The sequence below is a fragment of the Hakea prostrata genome, chromosome 7, assembly GCF_041222555.1.
Source record: "Hakea prostrata isolate BN-2017 chromosome 7, UWA_Hpros_2, whole genome shotgun sequence".
In the NCBI taxonomy this organism is placed as follows: domain Eukaryota; kingdom Viridiplantae; phylum Streptophyta; class Magnoliopsida; order Proteales; family Proteaceae; genus Hakea; species Hakea prostrata.
Window position 1 is genome coordinate 7894778 of NC_142606.1, and position 22792 is coordinate 7917569.

Here is a 22792-nt window from a genome sequence, read left to right on the forward strand (position 1 = left end):
GTATAATTTTCGACCATTTATTAATCAACTGCTCGGCTGCTCCTGCTCCATTTAATTCATAAAGTTGGACATGTGAGTAATGAATGTTAAGGTTCATTAGGGATGAAAATCTACTCTTTTCTCGTTCCTGCTTTTGCAAGCGTTCCAAGTCCCTATCATAGGCGCTACAGAGACGGATTAATAATCCTAATCAAATCAGCAATGAATTATTAATCTATTCAAGGTTATCATTTTACTTCTATTGATAAATGAATTCAAAATACAAAAAAGTAAAATTGTTAATCTACTCTAAAAGGGGTAACTGGTAGGATCCATTTGGTTGCAAGCGAAGGGGAAACCCCTGTTCTTTCGAGTGATCTGGTTGGATATAAATTAAATACCCTTTACTTGTCTTTCAAGCAGATCAGACAGCCCTGCTAAATCTTTGTTCCTGTGCATGTGTCTGTCTGGTCTCTTATCTTTTGAGCTACTGGGAATTGGGTATATCAACATATATGGATTGATAAAATCTATTTTTACACATCAACAGTACATCTGATCACAATGCATGGATAAAATATTTTACAACAACATTCCATGATCTGAAAATATATCAAGCTATCCAAAGCTTCTTCCATGTAAATATCAGGGTGAAAGGAATTGCTCTGGATAAACAAGGCAGTAGTATGAAGCAGACCAAATATTGCATTGTTAGTACTCCAAAAATCCATTATTTATTTTCCGAAAAACAAACTAAATATTTTTGGTAGAATCAGGAATATTTAAAAACGCACACCCAACTTGCTTTAAAAAACCCACCACCCCCCATAACAATCCTGCACCCCAAGGAGGGTGGGGGGGGGGTGGGGGGGAAGAGAACCAACTGTAGATAATTTCAGAGCATAAGGAAGAAGGAAATGGCTACAGGAAATTCTATAAGAAAGAAAGGAATTTCTATTGAACTTGCACAAAATCTCAGTCATAAGTTAAATGTGAATGTAAGCCCAGTCCCACACACAGAAGATGTTGTAGGGCACAGCTAAAATCATAATATATATGCTATTAAGAAAGATGGAAGAAAGTACTAAGACTACGTAATGTAACCGGTATGGAGGAGGGAAATGCTCATACTGCGTTCCTTTTGAGTGTTTTACAGAGGTCTTCCCAGTTTTCAACTTGCTCAAGAAGGGGTCCGGTGTGAATCTTCACTTGGGGCTTTGCAGTTCCCTAACCGGAACCCCAAGAAACTCTTCAACATCAGATAATACCTAATATGGTAATGAGATTACATGCATCAGCAATAGAACAGAAAATAACATCAAAGAAATTCTAAATATCTAGAAAATCAACTCTTGGTTGTTGACAAAATCTTCATAATATAAAATTTTATGGTGGGTGTTACTGAACTTCTGTAATGAATCTTCCAGGATGCGCTGATAATTCTTAAAACCTCGTATCAAGTCACTGATATTGAGCGTAGGCTTGAATTGCGCCAGTATTCCAGCCTGCAACAACTTAGCTGATTAAGTGCATAAGCATGCGCACTGAGTCTCAAGGAGATTCCAGAGAAAAGAGACCAATGAATCTATCAAACTGTGAAGGCAAATCACACGCTACATCCTACAGGCATTGCATTTTATTAAGCCAAAGCAGTGATTCCAAACAATAAAAAACCTAGAGAAATTTTACCTATGAAAAAGGTGAAATGAAGCTTTCCTGAAAATAATTGCATCCACTTTTCTCTTGACTAGTCAAAATTTAGCAAGAAATTTGAACCCAATATATTTAAGGAGGGGCTTCCAGTTTTATATTTTCACAAACACAATGGTCTATTCAAATTAGATTCAACCTAGTGCTAAAACATGCATAGAAAATAAAGCATCAATACTAAATATTGAAGTGAAGCTATAAGCAAATATTTCCTACAAATTACTCCTTTTAGCAATTCAGAGCACTTGGCCTTTCAATTAAAGCCATGAAAGAAGGTTGACAAGCAACTGAAAAATCCAAAATCCTCACACACATAAGTGGGAATTCTCAATTTTTAAAACAGAAAGTACACGATGCTAGCTTGTTTTGTTGCTAGAGTCTGGAGACTCATAGCAAAGACCCTCATATCAGTCTTGAGACAGTAATGCTGAATTATCTAAACAAATGATTGACTTGCCTGAGCAAAAGGGAGAAGAATCAGATAGTTGGCTAAAGATGGTAGTTCCCCAATAATGAGAACCAATTTGAAGCTGCAGTGCAAATCAGTGGTGGCAGCATTGAAACCAACTTATCCTATCAGCCTTCATTTTGGTAATAAACAAAACTAAACAAGATCAGATGGAAAAATAAGTTGGACATTCAGCCCATATACCTAGATAAGAAATTGATTAGTGAAAAACACAAGTGAGAGAGAGAGACCTCTTCTTTTGTATGCACATGGGATTTATGGGTTACCATTGAGCAGCTTTGCTTCTCTATCATAATCATTTGCCACTAAAGAAATAAGCCTTCTCAGTAGATTTCTACGAAATAGAAATATAATCGATACACCCTTCCAGTTAAAATAATTGACAATCTGCTGATGATTAGCCATAACAGCCTGAAAAGAGCTATCAGTAATTTCAGTATCAAACAGAAGAAGCAAATGCAGGTAGTGTGCCACAACAATAATATTGACTGCATTTATGTAGTGGGTAAATGAAAATTAAAGAATGAGATGTTTCTTATGTGACTAAACAGTCAATGATCTGATGATGACTAACCATGACAGCCTGAAAAGAACCATCCGTAATTTCAATGTCAAACAGAAGAAACCAATACAGGATAATCTGGCACAACAATAACATTGAGTGCAGTATGGACTTAGTGTCATGAGGAACCCACTAGCATATTCAAGCATAAGCTAAACTACTACTCCGAATATTGGTTTGCATCAATCGCCAAGAGCATATGAGGGTATCACATGATTTGCACATAAAATGTGTCATTTATATGTTTTATATGCAAATCACACCCTGGTTTGAATTCAAATTTACTGCGATGAGTTCGAAACATAAAATTTTGACTTTCAGATCTGGATATGGAATGGAATTTGTTCATGATATTTCAAAGGATGTAGAAGTTATTAGACAATAGGATTAGTCCTTTCCATGAATACAAAAAGAAAACTGCATGAAAGGCTAATTGCTAAAGAGGCTTAAAAAACATAGATCCTATTGATAGTTAGATAATTGGTCTTTAACTCGAGAAAGATCGTTTTACATCGTCAATAATAATTTAAGTATCTGAATAGATCAAGAAATATTTGAATTGTGATTCATACCTACAAGTTAGAGTGAGATACTCTCTAGTCTACCTCATGGTTCCATGTTCAATTGCTTACTCAGCCGGCATAAACTCCTCGACAGGATCAGAATCAGCATCTGCCATGCCTTGCTTCCCTCTCCAATATTGAATCATTGAACTCTTCCCTTGGAACTCTTGTGAAAATTGCCTTTTAATCCCTTCACTGAGGGTAGCTATGGCCTGTTCATCTCATGAGGAACCTGGAGCATTTGGCCGCTTCCCTATATCCACCTGTCAAATGTGTCTCAGTCTTATGGTCCCATCTACCAACATTCCCTCCCCCAAACCAAAAATAAAATAAAACAAAATAACTGCACTGAGATTTCTTCTTATCATTCCAAATAGGCTTATTAAAACAGAGGAAAAGAGAAGATACATATGCATAGCAAAGTGTTGCAACCAGACAACCCCACACCAAGCACATTGTAGAACGAAGTACAAAGGCATATCCAAAGCATTAAAGTCAATAAGCAAACCACCTCGCCCACTCCTGATGGCCCCATAGCCACAGATTATCGATGTTGTACCCTCCCCACTTTTCCAGTAAGCACAAAGATAGTGTGTTTGGGAAAAAGATCATGGGAATCGGAATGACTGTGAAAAGCATTGGAGAGCAGGCAAGAGAAGTTGAGATATTCGACCGACCAGAAAAAAGGAACGCAACTCTGCCCTATCTTCCGGATTTCCTCCCTGGAGATGAAAAAACCCAAACTTCTCTCTAACAGCCACAACATTTGCAGCAGCAACATTGCTAGTCATGCCTACTAGCATACAAACCCATGTGGCCATGTGTGAGTAAGTAATCCACTTCACCTTGTTACAAATTCTCTATCCATTAATTTCAAAATCTAGTGAATCTAATGCTATTACTAGATAAACAAGACAATGGGGAAAAAATATACTAGTACAATTGCAGACTAATGATTCAAATATATCAATTTCCATCTTCAAAGTGTACCCACTATGATGAGTGAGGTGCAGGTAAGGCACCAAAGAACGACAAATATGTACTTTCAAGCATTCAAAACGAGGAATAACTACATTATTTAAAAACAGACATTTTGAATTTCAAAGAACAAAGTAAACAAAAATGAGCAGGAACAAGTAATTAATAAAAAACTTGGTTAAGCATCCACTTGAAACCAATTGCAGCGACACAATCATTTTTTGCAGCACTACTCATCCAGTCTAAGCTATATTATACACTATCTAATGTCTTCAAAATGGATGAAATATTACTTCACCTTTGTTTCACGGAGAAGATTTCACCATTGGAACTAAAATTAGGGTGACTGTCCAGACAAAGTTTCAAACCACCCACTTCCAGATCTCTGCATGGATAAAAAATAACAAAGAACCTGACTGGGAGTACATAAACATTCCTTCCTGTGAAAAAGCAACACTAGTTAGAACTTGTTAACTCGGGAACTGGACTAGATGCAATACTAAATTGGAATGATTTAATAACCTGCTGTAAGTTTTAGGTAGCGGAAAATGCACAAAGTGAATTTCCTCAGGTAGAGTTCCATTTATAACACAATTTGTGTCGGTCAGCGCCGCAACAGTAAGTATATTTGTTGGATTTATCTGCTTTAGACAAACAGAGCAAATGTAGACACCAAAGATCACGACAGAGAAAAAAAAGCACCAGTGGCCGCAGAAATAGTGATCTTCTAGGCGTGTTGGAACTTGGAAGACAATATATTCTGCACATATAAGCAACACAAGTCAGTCAATTGTTAATGGGAATGAAGAGTAAATTTGGACCAATCCAAAGCTAGACAAGTCTCACCAGTTGAAGTTCAGTTCAGCCACCCGACCTCTTATTCTTTAAAACCCTAGAATCATCAGAGCTGGAGCAGTCTGGCGACCCTGGTCCCTGGTCTTTGGGGAAGAGAGCAAGGGAGGGAGAACCAAGGGAACCCCTTCAAGAGTGTGAAGTGAAGGGCTTTTTTTTTTCTTTTTCTGGAGGATGGACTGTATGTTCATTTTTAAGTCTCACTGTCGTCGGCTGACTTGAATGCTAAACATTAAATATGCAATACGAAATTTCAACCTCAACTGTTTGACAACACAGTGCACGCATAGATGAACATTTGAGCGACCACTTGTTCTCATGAAACGTCAACGTCTGTTTCCAATAAACTAATAAGATCCACTGCCCCTGCCATGTGTTCGACACTTGTCCCAACTCACTCCAACCCTCTAGGCTCCAACCTCACACAAGGCAAAGAGTTGTAGAAGAAGAAGAAGAAAGGGAAGGTGAGCAGAATTGAAGTCCAATTCTATGCTTGCGATTTTAGCGTACAAACCGCGGATGGGGAGGTAAACACGAACCCATTTTGTTGCTTAACAAACTAGGAAAATGGTTAGAACGTGAAAAATTGTTGACGAGGTTTTCTAGGAATCCACCTACGTCAAAATGTCATACAATGAGAGAGAATCTTTTCTTTTCTCTCACCTCAATGGCCAAACAAACATTAATATAGATACTCTTTATATTAGGGTCATGTTTTGTTTCCATCACTTCTCTTCACACACACATTAGGAGATTAAGAGATTAAGAGAGAACCCACATCTGAATTTGATAAGAAAAATCAAAAGTAAATTTCACTTTCAATGTGTCTGTGAAGAAATTTAAGAGAAAACATCTCTCTGTCATGATTGATAGGTTGATGATCTGGATCTACTCTGTTTAATGTTTGATACAATTGCAAAAGCAAAAGCAAAATCACTTAAATCATCAAGAGGAAACAACTACAAACCGCAATATAAAATCCTTCGTAGTTAAGTACATCGCCTACCACTTTTTAAGATGAAATTATGCTCGTGACATGTTTGCTTGATCCAATATCATATTGACATAACTCATGCGTAACTTTCCCCTTTCAACTTGGTTTAAAATTTCTTCCTTAACTTGCTACCTGTACGAATTCACCTTCTCCCAAAATACTGTAGCTGATCAGGACTGCAAATTTTCATTCCAAGTAAATTGAATCCCCATCACTTTTTTCCAGAAACTAAATACGACATCAACAACCCACTTCAACTACAAATAAACACATCCAATTGTCACGCTTCCGCGCAACACCCGTCAGGAAGCTGATTGGCTGATTGCCATAACAGAAAAAAACTTCGAATGTAATGTACACATTACAAAAGTTCAATCAAGACCAAATGATACCAAAATAAAAGCACCTCTCGGTATTCACAAGTCGCCTACTCCATGATATGAATGGGGAATAAATATGAATTGAGTGAAAAGTCCCCTTCCCCCCAACTTAAACAACACTGCAGTATTACCAAAACTGGGAGCTCAACATACTACCTTACACAAAGAAATATTATCCTACACGGTTGCTGATAGTTTGGTAGAGAGATCTAAGCTGTGTGTTCCACTTATCTATCGCAGCATATTTTTTCATCCCTTTGGACCTGGATGATATATTTCATCAACAAGGCAAGGAAAAATAAATTAGCATCACACTTTCAAGGAAACAAAGTAAAAATCACAGAATAAATACTCTGTTTATCAAGAGGGAAAATATAAGTTCAAATTCAAATGTCAACGGTTAGAAACGGTTATACCTGTCCCCACGCTCTAATAGCCTATTAACTTGATCAATATGGCCCTGGATACGGTTATCCAAAATCAGCGAAACAAGCAATTGTTCGACATCTTTCTCTGGCACATTAAGCTCCTGTGCAGCAGATGGACATTAGAAGGACAGGGAGACCATTTAAAAACAACCAAAAAAAAACATGGTTGAGCCTAATTGCCAGAGTATTAAGACAACACAGAATTTAGGTCACACCCAGTAGGACCCAAATTTACTGAACAGTTATGCCCACACAAGTCAAATCTCAACCCAATAAGGATAATGCCAAGTGGAAAATAAACCTTCACAAATGCAGGACCACTGAGGGTTCAGGGGCGTTATTATTGCTGCATTAGCTATGCAGCCAGCAAGTTAACATAAAAAACAAGCAGCCTCATCCCAACTAAATAGGGTCGGCTACATGGACCCTTACCTTCCAATCAGCAGCTATATTTGAGACTATACTAAATACAAGGCCTAAGCCATGCATATCCTTTCTCACCATTTCTCCTAAGGTGATCATAGGTCTGCCCTAGTTCTAGTTCTTTCGACCTAGATTAAATCATTTCCCTGTACAGCGGCCTTTAAAGCCCATTATTGAATGAGGTTGTGCTGCCCCAATTGACTTTCTCTAACTTATCATTTATTGGAGCTACTTCCAGACCAGCTCTATTATGATCATTCCTTACCTTATCTTTCATATTTGTCATTCATCCATCTTAACATCCTCATTTTTTTTACACTAAGGCTCTTTTTGGTATCAATTATCATTCACAATTATGAGAATTTTTTATTATTTTAAATTATTTGGCATCTATTATCAATTTTTTTTATTTAAAATAATAGAAAAGCCTCCAAAATCCATAATAGACTTTTTGTCTATTATGGATTATGGTGAGAATTTCATTCTCTTCATTTATGCAAAGGTTTACTTAAAATATAATAGTTAAGATGAGAGTAAAATAGTCAATACACTTTCTTTTATAAAAAACCATACTTTTTTTCTCTTTTCTCTTTTCTCACTTGCTCATTATCATTTCTAACAATTTTTTATTTTGACAAACCAAACTTATTTTTCATTCCATAATTTATTTTTGACAAAATTCACCAAACCATTTTTCATTCTTGACCAATAATGAATTATTGTACTTATTTCTTTTAAATGGGCATAATAGAGAATGAAAATTGATACCAAAAAGAGCCTTCGTGAACCTAATGATACTTCTTAAAAACCTAATGCTTTACACCACACAGCATAGCTGGTCAAATGACAGTCCTATAGAATTTTTCTGTAAGCTTTAAAGGAATACATCGATCACACAAGACCACGTACTCACCTCTCCACTCCATCCACCCTATTTTAATTCTAGAGACACATCACCCTCTATATGACATTTGTTTGTGATTGAGCCAAGGTACTTCAAATAAACAGTTTGTGGAATCTCCTAATCAAGTATCACCACATAATCATCTGTCCGATTAGAACCAAAGTTAGACACTAGATATTTTGTCTTCATTTAGTTTAAAGCATTTTGATTCCAAAGTTGCTCTCCATCATTCCATCATTCTAACTTAGTATTAAATCCCTAATTGTGTCTCATCTATCAAAACAATATCAACAGCAAAAAACGTACACCAAGGAACCTCATCTTAAACGTCTTTGCTTAAATCATCCATTATAATTATAAATGCAAAGAAGTATGGGCTTAAAGTTTATCCTTGATGTAGCCGAACCGTGATAGGAAATTTAACACCTTATCCACCCCCCCAACCATTTTTATACTTGTCACTAAACCATCATACATATCTTTAAAGATGTCCACATATTAAAGAAACAATAAGTAATCAGAAAAAGAAACAATAGGCTTATTTATAGCCTACTAAAAGACTCTTAACACTGTGGGATTCCTTAACAGACAAGGATACTACCTCATAATCTGGACTCTTCAAATTGGAATCTAAACAATTAAAAACACAAGCTGAAAATAAAAGAATAATTAACTTCGGACTCTATCGAAGGAAGTTTACTTGAAAAAGAACTCCATAAGACACTCAACCAACAACTACTTAAAAAACGACTTCTAAGTAAAAGTAAACTCCTAAAAGATAAGAACCCTCCTAAAAGATAGGAACCTCTTTGTACAAGAAGAGTCTTATCTTATCCATAGAGTAGCCCATTCAAACACAACTCAAATTAAGACGTAAAAACCAACTCAAACTCTAGAAATAGAGCTGGAAATCATTCCAGCAATAGAAAAAGGAGCTGAAAATGTCCTAAATACCCCTACTAGGGATTCATCCAGCACAAGGGGGCTTTTTGGAGCCATCTAGTGGGCCCCACTTAGGGTTCAGGCAAGCAGGTCTCCATGGTCAGATCAAAGGTACCAAAAGGGCCAGGGGTAGATTATGTGACATAGCACTGGATTAAAGAGGATCAACTAAATGCCATTTACACAAGATCTTGTATGAATAAATTTGAGAAAACCGAAATTGAGTGAGGACCACTTGAGGATTAGCAATTGATGGAATGACTCTAACCAGTAGACGATGGGGAATCTAACAGTGAAGGTTTGGGTTTTCAAGTAAGAGGTTTGAATGCTGAATTTTAAATTCCACCAAAAAATTGGTTCATAGGAAATTCGAAGAATTGGGAGCAGGGGATTGTCAAAAACTCACTGTAGTTGCAGGAAATTATTAGCAGCAGGCTTGTTAACGGACCAATGTGATGAAAAAACTGACAAAACCTCAAGAAATTGAGGGAGAACATCCTAGGCATTTTTGCATCAAGGAGTCAATTGGTTCCACCAATCCCACCGGAGCTAAGGTCAAACACTAAATTGAGCTCTCAAAAAGGATGAAGAACAGAAGCAGCAGCAGTTGGAGGTTGTATCTCTTATCCCACGCTTTTTGGAGAGATTTCCCGACTTGCACTCCTAGGCAAGGTCTCAACAAGTAACAGCTGTCATATTCTTGGAGGGTGTAAAACTGCCCTATAATTTTCTTATTTTTTAAATCACCTACAACTATAGGAATCTCCCTATGACTTATATTGCACAAAAATACTTAAATTGAACGACCGGTCCAACCAATAAACCCAGTTCAATGAAACACTTGATAAAACGGAGCACGGAAACTAATTTCGTACTCAACATGCACACACATAGTTTAGGCCCATAAAAGTGGTCTAATACATACACAACCATGGTATCAAAGGCCCAACATGAATATAATCCTACCCTAGACTTATTCCTAAGTAAAGAAGCACAATTTTGGTGATGAACCTGCATCAACAGAGCTAAATTAACCATTGAAGAATTGAGGAAAGACGTACAGCCTTAGGCTTCATACTGGTTATGATGTCAAATAGAACTGGAGAGCAAGGATCCATGTAGCCAAATCCCATTTAGTGGGAATTCCATATGATAATAAGTCTTGCCTAGCAAAAACTAAAAGAGCAACTGGCATCTGATTGTGAAAATCAACATTCTGCTATTACAATATTGGTACCACAACAAAAAGAAGCAAAATAAATCCAGGAAAGCAGTCACATGCAATACATCATAAAGTCAGGTTGAAACAAGATGCAGGTTCAACCAGTACCATTATTCTAGTAGTATTTCAATAATAGTCAAATCACAGACCCACCAAATTCTAAGTAATTTATTACAAATGAATCGTAATGGACCAGGTCTGCTAGTTCATGATAGTTGGTCAAGAGGAAAGATTGGACAAAAGAGGCAATGTAAAAGAAGAAGAATACGAAAGGGGGGGGGGAGAATGAAAATAAAAACATAGTAAGAGACCAAAACAAGAAAAACGAATTTGGCAAGTTGAATACATTACCTTAGATATGAACGGAATTCGAATTCTTGTGTAGGGTTTGATGAGCTTAAGCAAAACTTGGGTTCTAATATTTTTCAAAAGATCCTCAATGTAATTTCTAATGAATGGATCATCCATTATAGTCCGCCTATTACTCTGGAGATTAAAAAGAAAAAGTGAATCCCATGAGAGAAACACTGTAGATAGAGGTACTGTAAAACCAGCAAGCATATGCACGAGGGTAATGCTAATTGTACACGGAACATATTACCTTGAGAATTTTCTCAAATTCTAATATTTCATTCCGTTGGTAAGCCGCTATCAGATTCGTCATGGCCAAAATCTCAGGGTCATTTTTGTATCTGCAGCACATAAACACTTGGCACATGACATGACATGACAAAAAGAAAAGAAAAGAAACAAAAAGAGGCCACATGTACCAAGAATCTCCCAAAGATGAAAAATTACTTCATGAAGAACTTACGGCTTTGCCTCCTGCCCATCAAATGGATTAACTTCAGATTCCATCAGCATGTTTGCCAGAACCAAGTATCTGCTCATTGAAGAAGCAAAAATAGCAGTGTGAACAAGAATTATACCACATAAGAAATGTATTTTACACTTTTCAAAAGGATAATGCAGGTAAAACACAGAATGGGCTGATTGGGCGTCTATTCTAGTGAAAATAAGCCATGAGTTGGGTTATTATGTGTTGGAAGTGTCAGATCTTTAGTCCAATGGATATTCATTCTAATGGGCTCTACTTTAATGGGTCTAAACTATGGGTAGGAGGTAGAATTACAATATAGTTAATCAAAGACCTTACTCGGAATGGTTTATTTTATTATATCTTCCAAGTTGGTTTACGGTACCTAGACACATGTAATACCAAAACAATTTAGGAATTGCTTAATTCTTCTTTTTCCCCAAGTCTGCCTTTAAAACTTTCACGTCAGAATAATGGACTTCACCTCATGTAGGATGCAAGAAACCTTGGTGAGATTAAAAATTGATGATGAAGTGTCGGCCTAGTTCAAGGTAAGTTGATTGGTTCATATCCATCTACTTCTCCATCCTAATACCTTCAAGTAAGCTTTTTCTGGTTTTTATTATGTTCAGATGCATACCTTCTATTTGCTCAAATTTCAACTTCTCCATTTTTTGCCATCTAAGATTTCAAATTCAACGTCATATTTAACCATCATGATACTTTAAAGTCTAAACACACTTCAAGTTCCAAAGTTTGGTATAATCGCTGTCTCCTTAAAAGTCCTTTTTTTAGTTGGATAACTTAGTTTCTAATATATCAGAAAGACCATCTTCGTTTTTCTGTTTCAGATTACCATCTATTGCTAAAATATGTTGGTGTTTTGATGCACCTTTGATACTGTTTTGAGCCCATTAAGATATGATATCAGTATTCAATTATCAAAATTATGTTTTAGAAAACCATATTCCAAGTAGACTACGGTTATAACTCTAGATCAAACCATTAAATGAAACTTATCTGCTCACCTGTGTAGTTCCCAATAATTAAATTTTCTCTTGAAAGCTGGGTTTAAAACCTGTAACCACTACTCTGGTTTCATTGGGTTTTTGAACTCTGGTAATCTTGAACCACTAATCTGCTCACCTGAGTTTGTGGTTCTCAATAATTAAATTTTTTTCTTGGAAGCTGGGTTTAAAACCTGTAATCACTATTCTGGTTTCATTGGGTTTTTGAACTCAAGTAATCTTAAACTTCTAGAAACCCATCAGAGGATTTCTAATATTGTACAATGTACAGCATTTGGAGGTTTACATAGGCCACCTAGATCCAAATCAGACACTTCTAAAAGGCATACCCGAAGATCAACGATGAAGGAAATGGGACAAGTTGAAACAGCAACTCAAGATCCATCAAAAGCCTCATTTGACAATTCAACATTCGTAGTTTCACTAGAATGAAGCATTATCCATAGTTCCAAGTGATCATAACAACAACAACAACAACAACAGTACACCCAGAGACAGAAATCTACACATTCAGTTCAGCATTCAAGGTCCAATCACACACAAATGATTAAAGAGAGAGTGAGAAAAGAGAAAAAAAACAAACACACGATCTCGTCTGTTTCTAGCATTATACAGGCTGTCTTCACAAGTGCCGATGCGTAGATCCAGAATGAGCAAAGGAAAACAAAAAGGTCGAAACAATAAGTCCTTCATAGACCGTTTGTTTGACTGAATAAAATAAGGTGGAAAAAGGTGGTGGAAAATGTGTACTATTTCCAATGAAATCCCAGTAGTTGAGTTTATTTGGTTCACTAGTGGGAGATTAAGGAGCTTGTCTGCTGAACTGGCACCCACTTTTTCTCACCCCATGCCTTAAAAAAGTCTGAAACATTTTTTGTGGGATTTTGTGAAAAATGTAAATAAGCTTGTGGATCCCACATGCTTTACTGTTTTCTCACTTTTCTTTCCTTTATTATTCTGTCCCCTCACCCCACTTCATATGGATCTGACACTTTTAACCATCCCACCCTTTTTTTCTCCTGCAAACAAATGGTCTCTAGAAGTTTGTGTTTTTTGTCCAGACATGTGCACTTCTGTTGAAAGAGGGCAATAAAGAATCTAAGAAGCAAAAATGAAGTGTTTGTGATCATACTTTAGACACTGAATACGACGCTGATTCCCAGCTTCATCATAGTTCTTAAAAGCCTCAAAAAAATCTGTAGCTGCCTCTGCCCATTGGCGCTCTGCCATGTGCATTTTACCACCACATTCATGAATAATTCCCATAATTCTTGGATGGGGTATTGCTGATTTGATCGAGAGTGCTTTCTGGTACAATTGCTGCAATGATCCAACCATAAGAAACACTCATCCAGTAGAGCATAAAGAAGCAAATAATGAAAAATATATAAGCATCAGAATCAATTATCTAACGAGATTAATCTGAAACATGAAGCACCAAGAGAGAAAACCTCAGGATCTAGCCATTGAAAAGAAAATACAAGAGAACTACTGAAGCTAGCATAGCAGAAAGATTTAACATAGTATCATGACATCATCAAAGCTTTGGTAAGCAACTGCTTTAACCTACAGAATTCAAATGCATCTAAAGTTGCAACTGGGACATAGACCGGCCAGAGGCAAAAAGACAGTCAGAAAAGCACTACATATGAATCCCTCATGTCTTGGACCTCTGGGTGCTAATGACAGACATTAGGGTATTGCCCTGGCACAGCAGCTCCCCCTCGTGGCCTCAATCCACATGTATCACTTGGACACTTCCTAGTTCCTAAGTGGTAGCAGCTTAGTTTTTGGAGTAATGACTCCTGAAGGTTGAGTCAGTACACTCTATACTGACTGCAATTCTATTCAGTTATTCAGTAATTCCTTCTGGGTATAATCATGTGCTAGCCGATCTCAATAAAGTTACTGTTTATGCATTGCTCTACGAACTCTTTATGCCAGAAATGAGCATACAATCATTTATTTACCATTTAAAAAACATTTTCACCGGGTGTTGATTATTCATTATGATATTCCTGAAACCTCTGGATATGGAATTCCTAAGGACCAAAGCAATGCTAGCTCAGCACCAAAGAAGTCACACTCTACTCACAAAGATCACAATCATTTGATTAGAAATCTCAAAATCTAAATTTTCCTATTATGATGTGCATATAAGAAAGGCATCCATATTACTACCCTGTAAGCGCTACATTATGGCCCAAGTGTAGTGATAAGTGGGCAAGGGTTAGCTAGGGCGTCCCCTGTAAGGGACGCATCACATCGGCGCCCGGATGCGTGATAAGTAGGCAAGGGTTCCCGCACCGTGGACAAGTGCGGGTAAAGAAGCTAGTCCATAAACGTAGGATTAGATTGGCATCTTGGAACATAGGATCTTTAACTGGTAAGAGCTTAGAACTGATAGATGTTATGAGGAAAAGAAGGATTAATGTAGCTTGCATTTAAGAAACTAGATGGAAGGATAAAAAAGCCAAAGAGTTGGATGACTTTAAACTTTGGTATACTGGGGATAAAACAAATAAAAATGGAGTGGGTATATAGTGGATAAAGATCTAAAAAATGATGTGGTGGATGTTCGAAGAGTGGGTGATAGGATTATTGCTATAAAGGTTGTAATGGAGAAAGAGTTCGTAAATATAATTTGTGCATATGCACCTCAAGTAGGATTAGATGAAAGTCTTAAGCTAGAATTTTGGAAAAATATGGATGGATTAATGCAAGGAATTCGTCAAGGAGAAAAGATTATCATAGGAGGTGATTTAAATGGACATATTGGAAAAGATCAAAGAGGATATGAGAGTGTACAATGTACATGGAGGATATGGTTTTGGAGAAAGGAATGAGGAGGGGATTTCAATTTTAGATTTTTCTACTGCTTTTGATCTATCTATTAGAAATACTTACTTCAAAAAGAAAGATGGGCATTTAATTACCTTCATAAGTGGACAGCATAGAAGCCAAATAGATTTCTTCCTAACTAAAAGGACTAATAGATTGTTATGCAAGGATTGCAAGGTGATACCGAGGGAAAGCTTAACTGCGCAACATAGACTTGTGGTCTTGGATATGTGCTTAATTCCAAGAACACATAAAAGGTCCAAGGTAAACTATCCTAGAATAAGATGGTGGAATTTGAAATGAGAGTGCTCGAAATCCTTCGTTAATGAAGTAGTCAAACAAGAAAAATGGGAGCTTAAAGGGGATACCAATGCAATGTGGAATGAGATGGCTATATGTATTAAGAAGGTGGCTAAAGATGTCGTAGGAGAATCAAAAGGAAAGCTCCATTCTTATAGAGAAACGTGGTGGTGGGATAGTGAGGTTCAAGTTGCCATTAGGAATAAAAAAGCTAGTTTTAAAACATGGCAAAGAACTAAGGATGTTAAGGATCTTCAAAGGTATAGGTTAGATAGAAATGAAGTTAAGAAAATTGCGGGAAAAGCAATGAAAAGAAGCATGAAGAGTTATACAATAAGTTGGGCACGAAGGAAAGAGAAAAATCTATTTATAAGATAGCTAAGATGAGGGATAGGAAGAGTAAAAATCTTGACCATGTTAGATGTATTAAAAATAGAGATGGTAAAGTTTTAGTTTGTGAGGAGGACATTAAGAAAAGATGGGAAACCTATTTCTCTAGTTTACTAAATGAGCATTTTTCAAGCAATTATGATTCGGATGATTACACCTTTCACCAAGGCACCAATGTCCGAACTTATATACTTAGAATTTCGATGTTCGAAGTAAAAGAAGCTTTGAGGAGGATGAAACTCGGCAAGACACAAGGTCCTGATGAAATCTCAATTGAATAATGGAAGAGCTTAGGAACCCATGCACTAGTTTGGTTGACTAAATTGTTTAATAAGATTATGAGCACAGGGAAAATGCCAGATGAATGGAAGAGAAGCGTCATGGTTCCAATTTACAAAAATAAATGAGATATTCAAAGTTATAATAACTATAGGGGCATTAAATTGATGAGCCATACGATGAAATTATGGGAGAGAATAATTGAAACCCGTTTGAGACACTTAACTACAATTATGGAGAATCAATTTGGGTTTATGCCGGGAAGATCTACAACGGAGCATAGTTGTCAAGGCGTCGCCTTGGAGTCCTGGCGGGTATCTAGGGCCTGTGGCGACCATCGCCTCAGGCAAAGTGAATAAGGTGGTCGCCTCAGAGATGAGGCGTCTCCGAGTCGTCTGAGTCGACGACTCGGACGCCTTATTGCACTGGCCGATCGCCTTATTGGGGGTTTAGAAATTGTAAATTATTTGATTCCAAATCAAAGGTAAAAATTAATTTGAAACGTAGATTCCAATCGAAAAGAATCTAATGGGTGAGTTGTTATATAGGTGTTACATATTATTACATATTATCATTTGTAACATTAAATTAATTTTATTTTTTAAAAAAAAAAAGGAAAAACGAGATTGAATTATTGAAATCGATCGAAACTCAGCCCTAACCTCTCGCTCCTCTCTCTCAGTCTCTCTCTCGCTCTCTACTACTCTCCCTCTGCAACTCTCTTCGTCTCCGACTCTGACAGCGACTACCGGCGACACCAGTGACACCGGCAACAGCTAGTGTCATCACTAGCGACAGCCTTTGGAGGATTTGGACTCGTGCGACTCTCTTTCTTCTTCTTTCTTCTGCAACTCCACCGTATCTCAGCCTTCTTCTTTCTTCTGCAACTCCTCCGGCGGTTGCAGGCTTGCAGTGAGTCACTTCCGATCACTCTGGTCTCCATCTCAGGCGACGGTAAGTCGCCAGAATACTCTCTTTTTTTTCTTACTTCTAGTCACTCTACTCTCTTACTTCTGCTTCTTCTTTTTTCCCCCCCTCATAGGCTCATACAAAGGCCACTGTAGTTGCAGCGATCAAGTTGCAGCGGCGTCGGTCACCATTTAAGGCGACGGTATGTCGCCAGATTTGTTTTTTTTCCTGCGATTGTTACAACTTGCTTTTTTTTTCTTTTTTTTCTGGTTTGGTTGTTGCATACTTTGCTTGGTGTATGACTGTATTATCACTGTATGTTGCTTCTTCTTTTTTCCTGCGATTTGCTCCCAAGCATGAATTTTTCAGAAGCTTGGTTGATGAACCATGTGCAAACCATTTGTTTTCAGCATCAAACAGTTGAGATTGATGCTTTGTTGCCATCAGCTTTGCTTCGATCAGTAAACCTTCTTCTGTGAGATCTTCTCAGTGCTAGTGTTGGTGACATTTAATGAAGGTATGTTGTCTACTATTTATTTGTTTTGCTCATGCATCCATGTGTTTACTATTTAGTTACATTTAATCATATCTTGATTCTTATTAATGATAGTATGATACTTGAAATTTATTTAAGACCTACTATGTGTGGTTTGTAGTATGTTGGATGACTTGAGGTAGGCTAAATGGCTAATATTAGTTTTTTTTATTATATATAAGATATGTTTATAATGAATTAGTGTATGAGATGTACAATAAAACGCCTCGACCGCCTCAAAAGCACCTCGTCGACTCATTGCCCCAACTAGCTAAAACCGCCTCGCATTGCCTCGTCGCCGTGACAACTATGCAACGGAGGCTATTTACCTAATTAGTAGATTTATGGAAAGGTATAGAGAATGTAGGAAAGACCTTCATATGGTATTTATTGACCTAGAAAAAGCTTATGATAGAGTCCCTAGAGCGTTAATTTGGCAAGTACTAAAGATAAGAAATGCTGCAGGTAAATATGTAGATATAGTTAAGGATATGTATGATGGTTCGGTGACTAGTGTTAGAACAGTGGGGGGACAAAGTAACGAATTCCCGATAACAGTTGGGCTACATCAAGGGTCAACTTTAAGCCCATATCTATTTGCACTGGTAATGGATGAATTAACCAAAGACATTCAAGATGAGGTCCCCTAGTGTATGTTTTTTGCGGATGACATTGTGTTGATCGATGAGACCCAAGTGGGGATTAATACCAAATTAGAATCATAGCGAGTAGCTTTGGAATCAAAAGGCTTTAAACTTAGTAGATCGAAGACAATATCTAGTTTGTAACTTTAGTCATGATCGGGTAGATGATGAGGTGGTGATACTTAAAGATAAAGAGATTCCTCAGAGTGATTGTTTTAGGTACCTAGGTTCAATCATAAGTAAAAGAGATGATTTAGAGGATGAGGTTTCCCAAAGAATTAAAATAGGGTGGATGAAGTGGAGAGGTGCATCCGGGGTCTTATGTGATCGGCGTATTCCATTAAAGCTTAAAGGAAAATTTTATAGGACCGTTGTTCGACCAGCTATGATGTACGGTGCAAAGTGTTGGGCTGTTAAAAAGAATTATATAGATAAACTCAGTGTAGCAGAAATGAGGATGCTAAGATGGATGAGTGGCAAAACTAGGATGGATAAGATAAGAAATGATCATATAAGAGTTGGTCTTGGATAAGTTTGAGGTGGCACGGCCACATTCAACGGAGACATATAAATGCCCCTGTACGGAGAAGTGATATAATCCATATTGAATGAACTAGAAGTAGACCTAAGATAACCTTAGAAGAAGTGGTGAGAAAGGATATGTATAGCTTAGGCCTTGTATCTAGCATGGCCTCGAACAGAACTGATTAGAGGGCAATAATCCATGAAGCCGATCCCATTTAGTTAAATAAAAAGTAAAATGTTCATCAAAAACTAACCTATTAGCTATTAAGAGTTCAATTAAATAGCAGGGTAATGTTCTGGAGTATCATCTATATTAATGGTAATCAGGTATTAACATCTTGATCAAGAACAGTAACATAAAAATAAAATGAAAAAGGGGCTCCGAAACAACCCTTACCTTGAGTTTTTTGTTATTTTTAGTCTCAGTATACATTTGAATCTCAATTGCATACACCTCCAGAAGTTGTGTTCCTTTCTTTTGATCATCAGTGCCATCTTCTCTTCGACAAGACTTGTGAAGCTCCTTCAAAATCTAAACATTGAGGAAACATTACGCTTACGGCCTTATCTAGTATGAAAATATTGCCCAAAATATAATCTGATATTACCTTATTCATCCGTCCATATTCACCCATGTCAAACCAAATCTTGCAAAGTTTAAGGTTTGTTTTAAACCACAATCTCTGCATTACCAAAAAGTAGCAAATCAAACTTTCTGCGTGTATGTGAGCAGGAGCATATGCAGTTTTGTGAACACAGATAAATCGCTGACCTCATTCTTAGCTTCTTCAAGGGCTTTAAGAGTAGTCTGATAGAACTCTTGTAGAAGACCAAAGTTCTGGCTAGCTGACCCAGAAACAAAATCCATTATATTGTTTATACATTTTTCACTGTAATTTCGAGTTACAGCTGATTTAATGTATGTCAACATGACTCGATAAGCTTCCATCATCTCTTTATACCTTCCCAACCGATAATAGAGTTTAACAGTTTGCTTTAAAGCTTTGAATCCCCTGATGAAATGATCCATAATGATCCATTAGGCAAATGATGAGTTATGACCCATATATCTAATCTCCCAGAAAATGGTAGGTAAGATGATGCATAAATACAGCAATTTTTTAGGAGAGTATGAACATTTCCCTTCTGAGGGAGGCTACAAAAAAATACAAACAGAACAAATTAAACCAATCAAAAAAAAATCCCAAAAGAAGGAATTCAGGACGAAATGCAGCAGAATAGTAACAAAAACGACACGCACACAAAACAAGCAAGTCATGCAACCAGGTGATAAGAGGAAGCAAACACACAAAAGTCATGTGTTTTAGTTGCAAAAAAGCAAGCAGCTGGACTGAGGCAGGAGGTTTTTCCTTCAGCATGCCATTGTTATCACAGTAAATTTGCAGTAGCTGTTTGACTTATTTTGCTAATGTTTCAGGAGGGATGGGGGAAAATTTTTGAATTATGAAAGCAAATAAAGTTGGCATTGGATACTTGGGTTGAAATTGGCCTGCAACCTCCCGATATTTAATCATCTTGGACTTGAAGACATTTGTTTTCGGGATACATCACCTAGATAAAAATAATTGAAATAGAAAACTTATCATGCAAATCAGCACCAAACTGGACCTTTTTCTTTTGAAATCAACCTGGGATTGATTTATCAAGTTTTATTTTAGTTTTATATTTCCGAATTATAAGTCTAGTAGAAGTCCTAGATCTAATAGGTTTTTACATTCTATTCCTTTTAAGAGTATAATTCTTAGTTCTATTAGGAGCTGGAACCATAAAAACATGTACCAAAGATGCATACAGATTGTTTAATACAAAGTGAGAAGCAAATAACAAGTTTCTCCAAAAAAGAAAAGGAACCAAACATTCAGAAGATCTATAAAATCTAACTGGTCAGGAAAAATAAAAGAATAAAAACTTGAAGTCAGTTATACTCACCATTCAGCCTTCTCTGGTTCCATACGAACAACCTCAGCAAAACCAGCAAGTGCCCCTTCTGGGTCAGTTTCAACCAAACCTACAAAAGAAGAAAAGGGTAAGTTGAGGGGGAGAGTGGGTTGTAAATGGGGAAATGAACACCCAACAATAAACATGTCACATGAAATTTCTTAAATTTGCAAAGGTGCTAGGAACAAATAAATGGTTTATGCTTCCGCTTGTTAGCTTTTATTCAAGTGCTGGATTAGGGCTTGCAAGTATCAACCCAATTAAAAAATAAACTAGGTTTAAGGCTCTCTTTGTCATAATTTATATTTATGTTTATGACCTTTTTATGAATAATCAATTGTGGTAATAGGTTATGATTGATAAACAATAATCGTTTGGTTATTACTAGACATAATATATTATATAACAAGAAACAGGTTTGGCATAGTTGGGTGAATAATATATTATGTATCATCAGTTTAGTTTTGAGTTGGTTTAGGTTTACCTCGTAAATATATATATATAAACAAATAAGTATTTGCACACATGAATAGGACATACTTGAAAAATTAAAAGGAAACCCCACATTATCTCAATCCAGTAAATCCTCTCAACCACAGAGTACAAACATCATTTGAATGGGAGAAACCTAATACCAAGCAACAGCTACAATATCAAATCAACCTAGGTCCCCAAAGAAAATCAAACAAATGGACTTTATAACAGTCCATGACCATAAATTCCTGAAAGACCAAGAAAATTACCTTTTGAGTTATAATATTGATTCTCAATATCAACATCCTGCTCTTCAGGCTCTTCTTCTGAGTACTCGAACCCATAATCCTCCATATCAGCATCTGGGCAGACAACAGCACCAAAATTCAAAATAAATAAATAAATCAGTGAGTGATTTAAGTAACTACAGAACCCAGACTACGGGTAAAATTCACCGAATGATTAAAGGTCGTATATCTTCAGCAAGATTACTTCATATGCCAAAAAAAATAAAAATAAAAATTTTCACTCTGAGCAAGTTAAAACGCAAAAAGTAGTTTTAAATCAATGTTTACATTATATTGAGAATGAAATAAATCTAAACTAGGAAGCGGGAAAAAGGACATTTTAACTCTGCTTGGTACGATTTACGGTACTAATAAATCACAATTTTGGCGTGCTTCATCTACAGTTCCGTCTATTTGTTCAACCCTAGTTCATAACCGCTTATCTAATATCATATTAAATATCAAAAACAATTAAAATCAGCATATTAAAGACTATACATCCTGAGAAACCGCTGCAGAAGGTCGATAAGATAAGAAATAAACAGAGAGTTGTAAATGTTCATTGAAACAATCTTCATCCTTCAAATTCAGGTCACTGAAAACTATTAAAAAATAGGTGAACAGAACAAATAGGAGATGTATGTTCGTTACCGGAGCCCATGATTGCTCAGCAGAACGCAAACCAAAAAGGAAAAAGGGTTATCAAGATTGAAGTCAGATATCGCTTCGATGGCGTCGATTTGCAGACAAAAGTAGTGAGTGAATCCAACTGGAACAAATCCAGAAATTAATGGTTACCTCGCCGAGGCTAGGAAGAGAAACCCCTCCCCCTTACACAGAAGAGACGAGAGAGAAGGGCATCAAGACAATGTGTAAGCCTGTAAGGAACTACGCGAAGAAGCTACTTGGGACTCTTGGTACTATAATGAGTAAAGGTCGCGTGGCCCCCTGAGCTAGCGGGCACGGAGCGTTATCGGAGTCTTGGGAACAATTGGGATATATATCGGGATGCAAGTTTGGTCCGGTCCATCTGATCCATCATTAACCTATAATGCCGTAACGAATTTTCAATTTTGAAGGTCAGGGGTTCGAAGTTGAAATATAAATGGGTCATCCAGAACCGGGCTCATCCCGTGCGGTTCAATTTTATGGGGTTTTTTTTAACTTAAGTGCATCTCGACTACAGCTTCAGAGGAACTTAATTATTATAGGCAATGCTTCACCCCCTAAAATTTTGGTCCGGTCGACCTAATCCATCCTTAATGTGTAATGCCGTAACAAATTTCCAATTTTGAAGGTCAGGGGTTCGAAGTTGAAATATAAATGGGTCATCCTGAACCGGGCTCATCCCCTGCGGTTCAATTTTAGGGGGGTTTTTTTAGCTTAAGTGCATCTCAA

General features: G+C 37.0%; 1 protein-coding gene and 1 pseudogene across 1 annotated transcript; both read right to left on the reverse strand.

The window, feature by feature from the left end:
* Window positions 1-1069: 1069 nt before the first annotated feature.
* On the reverse strand, window positions 1070-5656 carry LOC149009407 (uncharacterized; annotated as a pseudogene).
* A 505-nt stretch (window positions 5657-6161) lies between these two features.
* Window positions 6162-22323, reverse strand: FUS12 (proteasome family protein). The gene is made up of 12 exons (XM_089160930.1): window positions 22046-22323; window positions 21377-21469; window positions 20625-20703; window positions 19447-19687; window positions 19283-19357; window positions 19072-19206; window positions 13384-13571; window positions 11221-11289; window positions 11008-11098; window positions 10758-10892; window positions 6904-7016; window positions 6162-6750 (listed from the first exon to the last, which is right to left on the reverse strand). Exons 1-12 carry the CDS (start codon window positions 22053-22055, stop codon window positions 6660-6662), a joined length of 1320 nt encoding a protein of 439 aa, XP_089017056.1. The 5' UTR covers window positions 22056-22323; the 3' UTR covers window positions 6162-6659.
* Window positions 22324-22792: the final 469 nt, after the last annotated feature.

Excerpts from the sequence above, each read along its gene's own strand:
- FUS12 (XM_089160930.1), bottom strand. Across the intron at positions 19,688-20,624 it reads GAACCAGAGAAGGCTGAATG|GGGATTCAAAGCTTTAAAGC; the intron begins GTGAGTATAACT and ends TCATTTCATCAG. Across the intron at positions 10,893-11,007 it reads AATTTGAGAAAATTCTCAAG|AGTAATAGGCGGACTATAAT; the intron begins GTAATATGTTCC and ends TTTAATCTCCAG.